The 17,346-nt window shown below is 35.8% G+C and overlaps 1 protein-coding gene across 2 annotated transcripts in view; it reads right to left on the bottom strand.

Annotated features, from left to right (window-relative positions):
- Positions 1 to 15,638, bottom strand: part of Pkn2 (protein kinase N2) — a 116,623-nt gene extending 100,985 nt beyond the window's left edge. For both annotated transcript variants that reach the window (XM_026403322.2, XM_026403323.2), the window contains exon 1: positions 15,257 to 15,638. In XM_026403322.2, coding sequence (XP_026259107.2) covers positions 15,257 to 15,304 — 48 coding nt within the window. In that variant the 5' untranslated portion in view covers positions 15,305 to 15,638. The remainder of the gene's footprint in view (positions 1 to 15,256) is intronic.
- Between the last annotated feature and the right edge of the window lie 1,708 nt (positions 15,639 to 17,346).

Below are 17,346 nucleotides of genomic sequence, written 5' to 3'. Positions count from 1 at the left end.
GAGGATTGTTAGTTCAAAGCCATCTTCAGCAAAAGCAAGGTGCTAAGCAACTTGGTGAGACCTTGTCTCTAAATAAAATACAAAAAAAGGGGAATGGAATGAAATCACTGGTACACGCCCCTGCCCCTGCAAAAAAAGAGGTACAATGTGTAGGGATAAAGTCCTTGGATTTGCATCTTCGTTCAGGCCAATTATGACAACAGTGAAGTTATTTAACAATAATAATAAATAATAATAAAAGAAAGCTTAACTTACTCTAAATTTTAGCTCTCTTGACTGTAAAATGAAGAGTTTACTTAACTTAAATATAGCTGTTTTAGTCTAAGTAAAATAATAACATGTATTAGTTACCATTTTTTAAATAAAAATGTTATTTTTATTATTTGCTTCAATTATGCCAGAAAACAGGTCCTTCCATCAGCAAAAGAATCTCAGTTTGAAATGGAAAATTAAATTACTACATAACTCAACAAACTTTTGTACCTGCCAGATGGTTCTACCTAATAAAAGTCATACAATGCAGTTCTGCTCTCATAAATACCAAAAACAAAATAGGAAAAAAATTGAGTAATAAATGTACAATTTGGGGATCTGGGGACATTAGATTGTTATTTATTCAACAAACATTAATTAGGGGCTATATGTACAAGTTATTCTTTTCATTCAAGTCCTTTTCCTCAAGATTTGTAGCTTTCAAATAACTAGGGGAAATAGGGCAGAATACAGCAATGGTGCAATGCAATAAATGATGTTATCATAGAAAATATTCTGTTTTAATAAGAGATTAGGGGCTGAGGTTGTGGCTCAGTGGCAGAGAGCTTGCCTAGAATGTATGAGGCACTGGGTTTGATCCTCAGCACCGCATATAAATAAATAAAAAATAAAGGTCCATTGACAACTAAAAAAATATTTTTTAAAAAAGAGAAGAGATTAGACATGACTAGGGGAAAATGTTTTTTAAAAAGTAGAAATTTAAATTGGCTCCAAAAAAGTATTCTAGTTTTTATAGAATGTACCACGAACATAGGTGTGGAAAAAATTACTACTCATCCTGTGACTGAAAAATAGGCTGTTTACATGAGTCAGATAAGAATGGCAAGTACTTTAGGGCTCAATGACAGCCCAGACTGCCTTCTAAGGAATTAGGACTATTATCCCACAATAAGTAGGAGTCATTGAATGCTAGTGACAACTTCTTTTTAATATTTTTTAATTGTTGATAGACCTTTATTTTATTTATTTATATGTGGTACTAAGCATCGAACCCAGTGCCTCACACATGCCAGGTAAGTGCGCTCTGCTGAGCCCCAGCCCCAGCCTTGACAACTTCTTAATATAGCAGTTGTACACAGTCTAAATAAAAGCAGAATAATACTACAGAGATAGAGGTAGAATATCAAGGTTTTATAACTACCCAAATGATAATGAGGACCTGCACTTGGATAGTGGTAATGAATTAATTCAAAATACATAATTAAAAGATATCAGCTGAAGAGGCTGAGATAGTAGTAAGTGAAAGTGAACAGTTTTCTAGTATGGTCAACCAAGGGAAGGATAGGTTTTAGACACTTAGAGAAAGCACATTTGACTTAATGGTCATAACAAAAAGAATCTGATTATTCAAGCATTTATGAAGCATAAGCCATAAGGAGCTAAGGACACAAAGATGAGTCAAAACTAGTACCCGTCTTGGAAGTAGTAGAAACCATATATAATTTAACAATTACCACCCTAACCTATATATTCAATGACAGGAATTACAAAATGGGAAATAGAATGATTTGCAAGTGGCCAAAAATGTTGCATGACCAAATTCATTACATTTACTTATTCATTAAAAATCTACAAATTTATATATTAACATATCTTAGCAGAAGTTTAAGAACTGCTCAGTTTTATAAATGCTGTTCAGGAAGATAACAACAGTAGTATTCTCAAAATTGAAATATCATATGCAATGCTACTTAGGTATGAAAAAAAATAGTATGGTTCAAAAAACTGCAAGTAGTTTAATATGCCCAAATATAAAATACACAGTAAGGAAAAAACTGAAAGGACTAGTAGAGCCAGATGATGGAAGGTCTAATTTATTTTATTCTACAACAGATGGAAAATTACTGAAAGAGTTTAAGTAGAAGTCTCTCCTAACTAACACTCCCTTCGTAGAGAATAATCTCTATCCCTAACATTGGTATTAGAGAACCCCATTTGCCGAATGCCAAAGTTGAACAGATCAGAGGTGCATGCTCCAGCAACAAAGATCAATTAGATTTTCTCATCCAAGCATTTAGAATCCAGACACACAGTCAGTTAGCCATGTACCACAGACATCAGCACTAGCACTACAGCATTAAAGAGATAAGAGAATAAGTAGCCATAGAAAGAGAACATCTAGTTTCTTGTTCAGTACTCATGGGACTTGGCTATATGATATTACTTTTGGATTAAGTGAGATGTCCCTGTAACTTTCCAATAAATTCATTTTTTGCTTAAGCTAATTTAAATGGGTCTCTATTCCCTGTAAATCTGACAAAACAAGGCTTTGGTGGTTAATCATTCTGGTAGTTAATCTGAATGATGCAGGGAAAATAGGCTAAAAAGAAGTGGAATATTTAAACAGGAAAGGAGTTAAAAGGAAATAAACAGCAAATAGAGGCAGCTATGATGGTGGGAAAAAAAGTAACCAGTGTTTGGCAGGGTCCTCAAAACTTAATTTAAACAAAGTTTCTGAAAGCTTAAGCAGTATCAAATACCTCTAAGGACTAGAAGGAGCTGGAGGCTAATGATGTCTTTTAAGAGAATAGTTTTAAAAGAATTGAGACAGGGGCTGGGGATGTGGCTCAAGCGGTAGCGCGCTCGCCTGGCATGCGTGTGGCCCGGGTTTGATCCTCAGCACCACATACCAACAAAGATGTTGTGTCCGCCGAGAACTAAAAAATAAATATTAAAAATTCTCACTCTCTCTTAAAAAAAAAAAAAAAGAATTGAGACAGAAGTTATATTTGAATAAGTTAAAAAAAGGTAGAAAATAAGCTGGGTATGGCACACACCTGTAATCCCAGCAGCTTGGAAGGATGAGGCAGGAGGATGGAAAGTTCAAATCCAGACTAGGCAACAGTGAGGTGCTAAGCAACTCGGTGAGACCCTCTCCAAATAATACAAAAAAAGGGCTCAGTAGAATGCCTCCGAGTTCAATCCCTGGTACCTTCTCCCTCCAAAAAAAAAAAATTTATAAAATAAAGTCATTAAGAAATTTCTTTAGCCAGGTGCAGTAGTGCATGCCTGTAATCTCAGTGACTCAAGGGAGTAAGGCAGGAGGATCACAAATTCAAGGGCAGCCTAGGTGACTTAGCAAGACTCTGTCTCAATAGTTAATAATCCCTGAGTTTAATCCCCAATAGTGGGGGTGGGGTGGAAGGGGCAGTCTTTAAAAACCCAACAGATAAACTTATTTTTTAGGCAAAAAGACAAGAAAAAATGAAAGTCTTAGCCTGCAAAAAAGCAAAACATGATTTTATGGAGGACGTAGAAGGCTAGGAAAGTACACCCTAGCAAGGTGAAACAATTTTCCCTTAAAATGTAGTGGTGGTGGGGGAAATGACTAAAATTCCAAGGAATTTTAAAGTAAAGAGAAGGAAAGTTCACACTGTTGAACACCACATATCTTTAAGAGGCAGTGACTGGGTAAGTGACTACCTGATTACAAAGGAGCACAATTAGATTGGAAAACTTAGGGGAAAAGACAGTTTGAGATATAACTGGATAACATGACGGGAATCAACAAGAGGTAAATCAAGAATCACCTTTATTGACCTAAGATTTCAGGGAATAAAACAAACTAATATTGAATGAAAAAAGTGAACTACTAATGAGCTAGTTATGATAACTTCAGGTATTGTTCTTATATAACCTTATGATATGACTTAATTCAAACTTGTAAAAATGAATCAAATATGGCCATTCAGAGAAACTATGTCCTAAAACCTGAAAAAGAAGTCTGTCTTAAGTTTATATTATAAAGAAGTTTGATAGAGATTTCAAAATAATTATTATTTTAACACTTAATAATGATTTAAATTCTAAAAAAAAATGTGGTGGTGGGGGGCGAAATGACCTAGACCTTTCCTCCATATTAAAAAATCAACTCCAGAGCACTTGTCTAGCATGTGTGAGGCACTGGCTTCGATCTTCAATACCACATAAAAATAAACAAAGGCATTCTGTCCATTTACAACTACCAAAAAAAAAAAAATTTCATTAAAATGAGATATCACAGTATACCTATTCGAATGGCCAAAATTCAGAACAGTAACAACACCAAATACTGGACAGAATGAGAAAAGAAACTCTCATTTACTGTTGGTGGGACAAAACAGTACAACCACTTTTGGAAGACAATTCAGTAATTTCTTAAAAAACCCAAAATTTTTTCATCACACAATCCAATAGTTACAGTCAGGTTTCTTGATATTTATGTATGTATGTATGTATGTATGTATGCATGTATGTGTGTATATATATATATAAATATATTTTAGTTGTAGTTGGACACAATACCTTTACTTATTTATTCTATTTATTTATTTATTTATTTTTATGTGGTGCTGAGGATTGAACCTACAGCCTGGCACGTGCTAGGCAAGCACTCTACCGATGAGCCACAATCCCAGCCCCAGGTTTCTTGGTATTTACCCAAAGGATCTGAATATTGTGTCCACATAAAAACCTGCACATGGATATTTAGAGCAGCTTTATTCATAATTGCCAAAACTTGAAAGCAACTAAGATGTCCTTCAGTAGGTGAATGGTCAAACTGTAGTACATTCAAATAAGAGAATATTATTCCATGCTAAAAAGAAAAGATGGATCATGCCATGAAAAAACATAGACGAAACTTAAACGCATGTTACCTTATGAGAAGCCAGTCTGAAAAGATCACATTCTGCATGATTCCACTATATGACATTCTAGAAAAGGAAAAACTATGGAAACAGTAAAAAGATCAGTGGTTGCCATGAGTTAGGAGAGGGGGGGATGACTAGTAGGACACAGATTTTTTTTGCACGGGGTGGGGGAGGGTGGTGGTACGGAATTGAACTTCAAGCATGCTAGGAAAGCACTGTCACCATGCTATATTCTAACTCCTCCCCAACCTTGTTTATTTTGAGACCAAGGCTCTAAGAGTTGCCCAATCTGGCCTTGAACTCGCCTCCTCCTGCCTCAGCATCCTGAGTAGCTGGGACTATAGGCAGGTGCCACTGGCCCAGCAAGCACAGGATTCTTGGTACTGTGCCACTACTCTGTATGATACTATATGTATAATGACCTTGTGGATACAGGTCATTATACATTTATACAAGCCCAATGAATGCATGATATCAAAAATAAGCCTATGGGGCTGGGGATGTGGCTCAAGCAGTAGCACGCTAGCCTGGCATGCGTGCGGCCGGGTTCGATCCTCAGCACCACATACAAACAAAGATGTTGTGTCCGCCTAAAACTAAAAAATAAATAAATGAATATCAAAAAAAAAAAAGCCCTAAAGTAAATTATGGTCTCTGGATAATAATGATGTATTAATGTGGGTTAACCAAGTATAATAAATATACCACTCTACTAGCACAAGTTTAAGCAGGAAGGCTATATGAAATCTGTACCTTCCTTTCAAGTTTTGTTATAAACATAAAACCACTCTTATAAAAACAACGTCTATTAAAAAACAGTAACTCCAGATGCGATGATTTAAGTATAAAAAATAAAACTTTGAGACTCTTAATAGAAAACAAGCAACTATCCTTTTTAAACCCAGGATCTGGGTTTGAGGCATAAAAAGCAATTATAAGATGAAAAAACTCTATTAAAATTAAGAACTTTTCTTCATCAAACAACAATCACAAAAACTACATTTAAGATTTTAGGCTTGTAAATTCTAGTAAATTGTGCAAGAGAATAATGTTTTCTCTTTTACATCTAACATCAAATTTGGTCAACTCCAGCATGTCAAATGCAAGCTATGCAAATACTTGAGTAACTGACTCACATAATCTATACTTGGAATATACTGCCCTTCAAACAAAAAAATTTAAAATATTAATTGCAAATAATAATTTTAAGTAGCTTGTAACAAAGAGATATGGAATGGGAAAATGAGCAGTTGATGACTTATTTTCATATATAATTTTCATTATTTGCTTCTAAATTCACTGAGTCAATTAACATATAAGTGCCTAGTTTGGTGAAGCAATATAATATGTACGTGTGTGTGTATGTGTGTGTGTGTACTTCTTTCTTTCTTTTTTTGAAACAGGTTCTTACTAAGTTGCTTAAATATGCTTAAACTTGTTATCCTCCTACCTCAGCCTCCCAAACTGCTGGGATTACAGGTGTGAACCATGATGCCCAGCACAATACAATATTTTTACAACTGTGTACAGGAGTTCATTTGGTTAGTTTACAAATCCATGGGACATAAACTGTATAACTTTATCATTTTTATACCAAATCTATACAATTGAAATACAAGGTTGTTGAGCTCAATGATGTTAATGATTGTATTTCACAAAATGGTAAAACATTCAAAACTATCCCTCCCATCTTACCCTCTAAAATAAAGTAAAAAAGACAATTTAGAAACTGAAAGACATTAGAATATCGGTATAAATATTTAAAACTCCTGCCAGGTGTGGTGGTGCACACCTGTAATCCCAGCAGCTCTGTAGGATGAGGCAGGATGATTGTAAGTTTAAAGTCAGCCTGAGGAACTTAGGAAGGCCCTAAGCTACTTAGTGAGACCCTGTCTCAATGGCTAAGTGGTTAGGTGCCCCTGGGTTCAATCCCAGGTACCAAAAAGGAAAAAAGAAAAAGAAGAAGAAAAAAAAAAAAAACTCTTATATATCAATACAAAAGAGAGAAAAATACAACAACAGAATTTTCACTGAAGAGAAAACATAAAAAGCCAGGAAACAAAAAGAAATATTCTTTATCAATTATAATCAGGAAAATATGCATCAAGATCATGACATAATACAACCTTTGTTTTGCAAAAATATCAAGTGTTAAAGAGGATGGATAACTAAAGGGTCATTTATCTCATATATTTCTATTATGAATATAAATTGATACAACTATTTGGAAGTTCTATATCATCTCTTAAAGTGAATATTCATCTACTCTGTGAGGCAGCAACTGTATCTCTGTTACTACCAATAGAAACTTAATACACACACACACACACACACACACACAGGAACATGCACAGAATGTCCATAGTATCTTTGTTCACTATCACAAAAACTAGAAAATAACCATGCCCCACGAGGGATAGTGGATAAATATCCAAATATCTAATAATGGGGAGATATTCATTCAGTGAAATATTATGCAATAATTAAAACTAATGACTACAGCAACATCGCATAATATGGATAAATCTTAGCTAAATTAAGTGGAAAATCCAGGTAAAAAAGATTATATTTCCCAGACATGGTAGTGCACACACCTGTAATATTAGTGGTTTGGGAGGCTGAAGCAGGAGGATCACAAGTTCAAAGTTGGCCTCAGCAACTTAGTAAGACCCTGCCTCAAAATAAAAAATAAAAAGGAGTGGGAATATTGCTTAATGGTTTACAGCTTCTGGGTTCAATCCCTGGTACAAAAAAAAATTATATTTAACATAATTATATAAAAACAATTAAAAGATATAACTTAGAATTATATACCCAATAAAACTGCAATCAAGGAAAAAGAATGACAACAAGAATCAAGATGATGATTACCTGGGTTACAAGAAGGTGGAAGTAAGGGCATGGAATGGAGTAAAACTATATGTAAGTTAAGTCCCTAGCTTTTTAAGGGAAGGGAAAGTTATGGTACATCAGTACTTATATTATGGTTGACAGATAATGATTCAATGCAGTATTCCTGAGGTTTAATTTTTAAAAATCTAAAAATTTCACACCATTTATTCAATGAAATGTCTGAAATAAGCAGAAAAACCACTTTCTTGAAGAGTTCCTAAGTTAGCTACTATAAAAAAGGGAAAAGCAGTAAATTAATGTATAAAATGTGATAATCAACATATGCATTAGATGGTAGTACCTTCTATTACCAAAAATGAATTCCAAATTGTCTAAGTACATATGTGAGGACAATAAGGCTTTAACAAATAAGACCAAGTCATCATTGTTAATTTTTAAACAGATATTTCTCAGTAACTTGGGAGGCTAGAAAACTAGCCTAGAAAATAACGATGGCATATAATATTATTCAAAATAACGAGGCAAGAGGATCACAAATTCAAGACCAGCCATCTTAACTTAGCAAGGCCCTAAGCAATTTGGTGAGACCTGGTCTCAAAATTTAAAGAAGGGCTGCAGATTTGGCTCAATGGTAAAGTGCCCCTGGTTTCAATCCCTGGTACCAATAATAATAGTATCTATTATATAATTCTTAGGTATCAGCTCATCTTTATAATATAATACACCAACATTGACTCCCCCCACCACCAGTACTGGGAATTAAACCCAGGGGTGCTCTACTTCTGAGCCACATCCCCAGCCCTTTTTATTTCTTATTTGAAGACAGGTTCTTGCTAAATTGCAGAGGGCCTCATTGAGTTGCTAAGGCTGGCCTCAAACTTGTGATCCTCTTTTTTCAATCTCCAGAGTCACTGGGATTACAGCTATACACCATCATGCTCACCATTTACTTTCAAATCTATGTTATTTATTATTACCAAGTACAATCTTCTCAGGCTTTCCTGTTCTTCTTTTTTTCCAGACAATATTTATGCATATGTACAAAATTTAATTTGATGCTGGAATATCCAAATGTGATGAAAAAGCTAATTTCAAATAAGAAATTATCAGATAAATTAAGAGAAGCTAGACATGTGTCAAGATAAATGTTCTTGATTTATTTTCCTAAGATACTAAAAATTACTTTTTCATTAGTATGTTTTTCCCATTCAAATTTTTAAATATCTTTTTAAAGCTTTAAACTAGTTTTTAATTTTCTAACTTTGCTATCAAGTTTGAATTCTGACATACATGAAGCACAGTAAGTGTCATATTTTATTATACTCTATAATAGACATTTGACAATTGTTCAACATTTTATATTTTATTAGGCAATAATGGAGAATTATTTTATTCAAATATCATTTATATTATGGAAGTCATACTATTGTGATATTCACCTCTACAAACTACAAACTACTAATTTGCTCTTCATAATTGTTTAAAAGTAGACAGGAATATCTGACAAATAGCATGAAAAATTTACTGTTGTCAAATTTGAATCTAAGTAAAATACAGAGCCCAAAGAATCAGATGCTAAGACCTGGAACAAAAATACAAAATGTCTACAAAATATCCTACCTCTCCTTTTTTCAACACTGATCACATGAGAATGATAGGAATTGCAGGAGATTAGAACTAACCTCAATACTTACTGAAATGGTAAGAAAGCATGACCCATTTTAGAATTATCATTTAATATCACTAGTTTCTGTACAGAGACTATTATTGAGATAGCCAAAAAAATCTGCCAGTTTAATAATGTCTAATTCTAAGCATACACTAAAAATCATAAATATTATAGTTTTCTATAAATCAATAATGAAAACTACACTGCATTGTTTTACTTGTTCAGAGTTGTTACTATGTATCATCATCGTAGGTTACTAAACCTAAACCAAATGTTCAGATTCTTAACTATATCTCAAAGCACAAAGACAAAATCAAAATACTTATATTTAATTCTTAAAGCTACTGATCTACTTCTTTAAAACCAGTGGCAAGAAAAAAAAAGTTTAACCTATAGCTATTTCTGTCTCACAACTTGCTACAGTTTTGAGTCTATAATGTTCCCCACAGGGCAAGCTGTTTAAGGCTTAGTTCCCAGCTTAGTGCGATTGGGGTGGGATCTAATGAGAAGTCTTCAGGTAATTGGTGCTTGTCCTAAAACAGGAAAGTGGGACCCCAACCCTTTCTCTTCCCAGCCATAAGCTGAGCTTTAATATGCACTTCTACCATGATGTACTACCCACTCACCAAAAAGGCCTAAAAGCAATGTCAGCCTGATGATTGAGTAGAACCTCCAAAACTGAGCCCAAATAAAACTTTTCTCTTCATAAGTTGATAGTATCAGGAATGGGTTATAGTAACAGAAAGCTAACTAACTCTTTGAACTTCAATTTTCTTTAAAATTCTAATAAGTAAAAATGGGATAAAGAAGGAAAATGGGATAAAGAAGGAAAAAAGGAAATGCATTTTCAAGTTGGAAAGGTTTGTCAGTTACCTCTAAATATTAGAACTATTAACAACTTTTATTTTCTTTTGTGCTTTCCTGCATTTTTCCAAATTTCATACAATAAGAATGCATTACACTTATAATTCAAATAAACTGTAAAATCTATATATCTTTTTATACTACATTCCCCAAATTACTCTAACCTTCCACTTTCCAGTATCACTGCAAAATTAGATGTCATCTCCTAATTTCCCATCAAATGGGAAAAATACAAGTATGGTGTATATAGGTGTAATTAATTTTTGCAGAAATTCCTTTTGTTCTTTTTGAAGGAGTATTTTTTTTAAAAGTGGATTAGAAATGTAAATTTTAAAAAACTAAATATAATTGTATTAGGAGCAGGGGCTAGTTTAGGATCCCCCCCAGAATACTAAGATCTGTGGATGCTCAAGTTCCTTGGGACAGAGTAGTACTGTCAGCCCTCTATATCAAAGTATTCTGTATCTGAGGAGTCAACTGAGTATCAGAAAATATTTGAAAAAAATAAATTGTACCTGTACTGAATATGAACAAACTTTTTCTTGTCATTATTCCTTAAACATCATAGGACAACTATTTATATAGCATTTACATTGTATTTGGTATTATAAGTAGTCTAGAAATGATTTAAAGTACACAGGATGATGTGCATAGGTTATATGCAAATACTACACTGTTTTATATGAAGGATTCAGAGGATTCTGGAATCCATGGGGGTCCTGGAAGTAATCCCCTTTAGATCAAGAGACAGCTCTGCATATAATCTACGAACGTCTCTGACACAATTTAAATGCTATGTAAATAACTGTTATGCTGCATTGTTTAGGGAACAGTGGCAAGAAAAAAGTCTCATGTTTGGTACAGATATAATGTTTTCAAATACTTGTGATATGCATTTGACTGAATCAATGGATATGAAACTCACGGATACCGAGGGCTAACTGTAATTTCACAATTCCAACAAACTTCTCTTAAAATAGTGAAAATACAGAGACAAATATAGCCTTCCCATTAATATACTGAGCACCAACTAAGTGCCAAACACAGCTAGATTGTACAAAAGCATAAAATGTTACAAAATTGATCCTGTGGACAGTATACAGAGAAAGGGTAAATCTTTTGGGAGATTTTGGCAAACATTTGACATCTTTCTTCAGAAACAATAATTATTAAATGAAGAAAGCCTGTAAAAAGGTCAATGGAATGCAAAATATTTATGGGTCCAGAGCATTAGGGCAGCTTAAACAATGGTGTAGTGGGAAACATACAGATCTGAGTTCAAATTCAGACTTCTATTACAACCATGGGCAATTTACTTAACATTCTTGAACTTAGTTTCCAGATCCATAAAAATGGAAAAAAATTTTTTTACCTTGCTAGGTTATTGTCAAAGTATACAGGATACTAAATATTGTGTTAAATATGTAGCAAACGATAAAAGTTATTTGTACTTTCATATAATTCTCTTCTAGAACAAAAGTTAGTTGTAGCTTCTTCTAGAACCAAAAAGCCATTTTCTTGTTGTTTTTACATCCTCTAATATTGCTTTGGTAGATACTAAATAACTTTGTTAAAATTAATACCTATAATTTAGGGCAAACTACCACAAATTTTCACTTAAGCAAATTCCCTTTATCTAAATAAAGTCTGCTGGGAATGGAATTTAAGATTCCCAACCAAACACTTCACTAGGTATTTTGAAGAAGAAGGTAAATCACCAATAATCAACAAGGTTACCTTATTAGTATGCTGCTCACTATTTGGTTTGGCATTCTACAAAATTACCGTTAAAGCCAACATTTCATTTGAGATTCACTGTAGTGTTAATTCAGTTTCCTGGAAATAAAATTTAGTTTCCTTAGCCTCACAAAAATATCGAAGTTTCCTTCTATACTTAAATAAATAAAATAACAGGACAGAATAAATTAGTTAAAAAAGATAAAAATTAGAAATTGCCAATTAAGCTTATAATTTAAACACTTTATTTTTACTATAGCAAATATTCTTCCTTATACTCTGAAATCTCTGGCCATCAAAGTTTGTATTTTATTAATGTTTACTTATTTAATAAGTTCCCCCAAATTACTAGAAAGTTAGGAACATTTTGCATAGAAACATTACAGTGGGGCTGGGGATGTGGCTCAAGTGGTAATTCGCTTGCCTGGCATGTGGGGGGGGGGGTTGGGTTCGATCCTCAGCACCACATAAAAATAAAATAAAGATGTTGTGTTCACCAAAAACTGAAAAATAAATATTAAAAAATTCTCTCTCTTTATCTCTCTCTCTCTTAAAAAAAAAAAGAAAAGAAACATTACAGTGATTAACAAGACAAACTACTATAATTTCAGATTTTCTTAGTTCTATCCTTCTATAGAGGTTATTAACAAGCAAAACAATTTCAGGTCCTCAAGTAGTAACATATTTCAAATTCTGCAGTATGAGTTGAAAAAAATGATGAAAAAACTATGTTTCTAAATAAATATCAGCATCATTAAAGTTAAGTTGTAACATCCAATGTTCAGAGTGAAACATGTATTCCTAAGACAAGATACAGCAAAGTAATAGTTTTTAAAAATTAAACACATTTTTAAACTGGCTGCATTACTTACTATGGAAATAAAATCTGTTCAGCAGAGAAGCATTAAGAAATTCATATTGAACTTTTTCAATCTAAATAAATTTAAATAATTTATGAGCTTTAAAAAATGATTCTTAGAAGTTTGATTAATGATCACTATAAGACAGATTCATGGCCCCACGAAATAATAAAATGTTTGAAAAGGATATACTTAGTGAAGCAAATTATATGACCATTTATCTTAAGTGCTGATATAATATTCTCAAATAAACACGATAAACTTTAAATGCAATAACTTTTATTAGAACTGGGAGTCCAATAAAACAAGAAAAATGTCCTGGATAGATATAATGACCTTAAGGTTACTAGAGCAACAATAAGAATTATTCTTTTATTTATTTATTTATTTTTGGAGACAAGATCTCACTAAATTGACTGAAATGGTTGGCCTCAAATCTGAGACCCTCCTGCCTCAGCCTCCTGAGTGGCTGGGATTATGTGCACAGGTCACCCTTCACAGCAAGAACTACTCTTTTTCTAGAGGCAGTTAAGTTTTAGTTTATTTTAAAGTCTAGCTTTATATTAAATATTCCCCTTCTTTGGTCTTATTTTTTAAATTGTCAGGTAATATTTTTTATTTCTTTAATTTGCTTCCTTATTATTGCCCAAATTGGCCTTATATAACTAAAAAGACACTGTTAATATTTTAATAAACAAAAATGTTTTCACTTCTGGTGCCAAAAGTAAAATACAAACAAGGATGCCAAATACTTCATAATTCTAACCCCACTCAATGCAAAAGAAAAATGAGCCATAGAAGTCAAAGTATGATTTTCATGTTTCCAGACTAGGTAAAGTTTTTCTGAGATGTGTCTCAAATCATCCTCATTTTAAAAGTACATGTAAATTAAAAATAATAAATTCCAATCATTTAGCAAATGTGGTATACTCTAAGATCTGCTTATAAAAAGATAATTATAATTAAAACACAACATAGCAATATTTTCAATGACAGGAAATTGAACTTTGCATTTCCAAAGAATTCCAAATTTGCAACAGTGTATTAGTGTCTCTTGCTGAAATCTCTTTTGTGAAAAAATCAAGATTCACAGCAATGCCTTCCACCTTATGTCTGACTACACAATAAACCAAACTTATAGAGAGATCTGTTGAAAAATGCATTTCAACAAGAAATTCAAAGTTTCAATATGTAATTTTGACACCAAGAATCAATCCTTGTTTCTAGATTCAACTTTTTTTTAAATTAACAGTCCAATTCTCAAAAAGAAATGCAAGCACGCTATTTTCCTTTTTCTCTTAATTCCCAACTCTAATATTTGAGTAACCAAAACACGAGTTCATTAAAACAAACCAAAGTAAGTTTTAAAAAAAAAAAAAAAGGAATAAAACTTTAATCCAGATGTAAACATCTCGGGAATACTCTAAAGTAAAGAAAAATAAACCAGACAGGATAACATATCTCCTCCTACAACCTGGATCTAAAAACAAAACATCGTGCCTATATCAAATATTTAGCTGGAAATAGGAAATAATAATATTGCTGCTAGACATGGATTTAAATAATCAAGGGCTCTACTTTGTTCTCATCTTTTGTTGACATGTGGTGCCCAATGCTTTCCCTTGGTCGACTGCTTTCTCATTTGTAAACAACTTTTGCAGCTCTTTCTCTGGCGTTTAAACGGGAGGGAAAATGAAAGTCTGAAAAGCAACAACATCTGAACTTCCGGATCTGAGCTGGGGTCGCCAAGAAAGGGAGAATCTATCTACTAGTTGGTAAAAAAGAAAAAGGTAGCCTGCAAATTTGAGGTTAGAAAGTCACTTGAATAGATCTGGTGAAGCGAAGCAAGTAATTGATGAGACTCCCTTAAAAAAAATGTTTTGGGGCTGGAAGTTATGGGGGCGCTCTTTGTGCAGAGTCTGAGGGGAAGGGAAGGGACGAGCAAACAGCTTAGGAGTCATTCAAAGGAGTTTACCGAGCGGTGTTGGGGGGAAAGACGGGGCGGGGCCCGGGCGGGCCACTGGAGGGGGCGACGGGGGCGCTCGCGGGCTACTCTGACACCAAGGAGGGGGCGGTGAGCTGGCCGCTCCCGGGACCCGGCAAGAGCAGACTCCAAGGCAGCCTGGCTGGCTCGCAGAGATGGGGTCCCTCTGGTAGGTCAAATCCAATCAAAGCGGCGGCTGGCCGGGTCTTGGCCGGGCGTAGGGTCTGACTCCCGAGGGAAGCGGTTCACCAGTGACATCCCAGAGTTTCCGCACTTAGCGGGCCAGGGGCGCGGCGGCCACACGGTTTCCCTTGGCCCCTGACCCCGCGCCAGACTTTCTCCCGGCGTCCTGACCAGCGCCTCCCGCCCGGGCCGCGGCCCTTACCTGCAGTTCCGTGAGCAGAATCTCCCCCCTCTCGGGGTTGGACGCCATTGCGCTCCGCTCTGGACTCCGCACCTGAAAGCGGCCGCCGCTGGTGAAGGGAGAAGGCGGGACGAGAGCCGGGGTGGGAGGTGAGGAGCCGGGAGAGAAAGAGGAAAAAAAAAAAAAAAACAACTAAGGATTCATGGAGGCGCAGCTCCTGCTGGAGAGGCGGCTTATTCCGCCGGGTTCATCGAGAGCGGCGGGGAGCGAGGGTACTCGTAGCGGCTCCCCCTCGCCGCCCGCCGCCGCGCAGGACTCTGTTCGCTCAATCGCTCCCTTTGGGCGACGCCAGGAGCCGTCTCAAACCTCTCGGTGCGGGGCGCAGCGGCCGCGGCTGCAGCTCCTCCTGTCGCACCATTTGGCTGTCACCGTGTCGCAAAAGCGGCCTCACTTGGCGGCTGCCAGCACACGTGACAGCCGGAGCCACCGCCTCTTGCCGAGCGGGGAAGATTGGGCGGACGGGACCCCGAGGACGCGAGCGGCGCGGGGGGCGGGGCGCTTCCGACTCAGGTCTGCGGCCTGTCAGCCATTGGAGCCGCCCGGGTGAAAACCAGGGGAAAGGACTGGGCTCCGGTCTCAAGGGAGGCGGGAAGAGGAAGAAAACACGCCCACTTTCCTGCTGCGTTTAACGGCCACCGGGCGAACGCTAGATTCAGGGAGCCCGTTCTCTGTGTGGTTTTGTCCAGTGGCCCGATCTGAATAGGCCTTTTTCGATCCTTACCCCTAAGAGCTTCGGGACTCAGTCCTTATAGATTATTCCCCTTTCCTTCCTATCCTCGTCCACCGAAGCTCATAATCTTTCCCTTCGCTCGCCCCGATCCACAGCGCGCCTTCCCGACCAGCAAGGTGCACAGCTGGCTAACTAGCATAGGATCTGTAACTTTTCAAGAAATGTCAGCGGCTGGGTCCCTGGCATCTTTCAACGTGAAATTTATAAGTTTCCCTTTCCTTGAGTGCTAAACTACTGTGGTTTGGGCTGGAAATTTCTACTGAGCTCAGAATTTAATTAGGTGGCTTGTTGAATTGTTTTAGCCGAATTTAATTGAAGGAGACGGGGCGGGATCAGCCTCGGGAATGGAAAGAAGCCAACTCTCCTTGGTGTGGTAAACATCAAGACTGACCCGTGTACTTAGTAACATACGGCTAAGTGGTTTAAGTTCAGGTTTTTAAGAAATGACACTATGCTATTCAGGAATAATCAACAAAAATCTCCAACAGGTAGCTTTTGTGGATCGTCTAGACAGATACCTTATTTTTGATGATTCCAGGCTGAAGTACAATTTTGTTAAAAGATACCTAGAGAAAGTGGGAGGGATTATTTGGATAAGTAGCTATTTAAGAAGGGTATTATTTGACATACATCCTAAAAATTGTAATATTGTGTACTTATTTTACACTCCAGGCAAGGTCTTTGGGCTGATGCTAGGTCTTAGGTTTTGTCTAATCAAGTCTCATTCGTGAATCAACATTTATTGAAGTTCTAGAGTTCTGTGACCACATTTTCTAAACTCCAACTCATGATATAATGATGAAGGATTTTTGTTTTTTGGTGTCTACTTCAAAAGCCTTACAAATATTTATATGTTTAATGAATTGCCTGTGTTCAAAATAATAATTAAAATACACTAACAACACTTGGAAAAGCCATGATATATAATTACCGTCCCTGGTAACTAAGAGCCATACAGAGTTGGTCCCTGGAATTACAACTAGGATTAAGAAAGTCTATTATAACAAGTTATTGGGGAATCCTTTGGAGAAACAGACTTATGTCTAAAACAAGTATAATGCAATTTTAAATTGTAGGTCAAGTTGTTAGGAAAGCCCTCTGTGTGTGTATGTGTAATGTTTTATTATACTTAAATATACATAATGTAAAATTCACCATTTTAATAATTTTAAGTGTATAATTCAGGGGCATTGACTCCATGCTGATAATTTTACTTATTTTTGTCTTCTCTTATTCTGGAATGGATTTGAGATTGCTGATATGCACATATTAATATGATTAACAATGATGGAATTAAGAATTACCTATGTAAGGACTTACA

This window comes from Urocitellus parryii, chromosome 11 (assembly GCF_045843805.1).
Source record: "Urocitellus parryii isolate mUroPar1 chromosome 11, mUroPar1.hap1, whole genome shotgun sequence".
NCBI lineage: Eukaryota > Metazoa > Chordata > Mammalia > Rodentia > Sciuridae > Urocitellus > Urocitellus parryii.
This window is presented reverse-complemented; position numbering and strand designations above follow the sequence as displayed.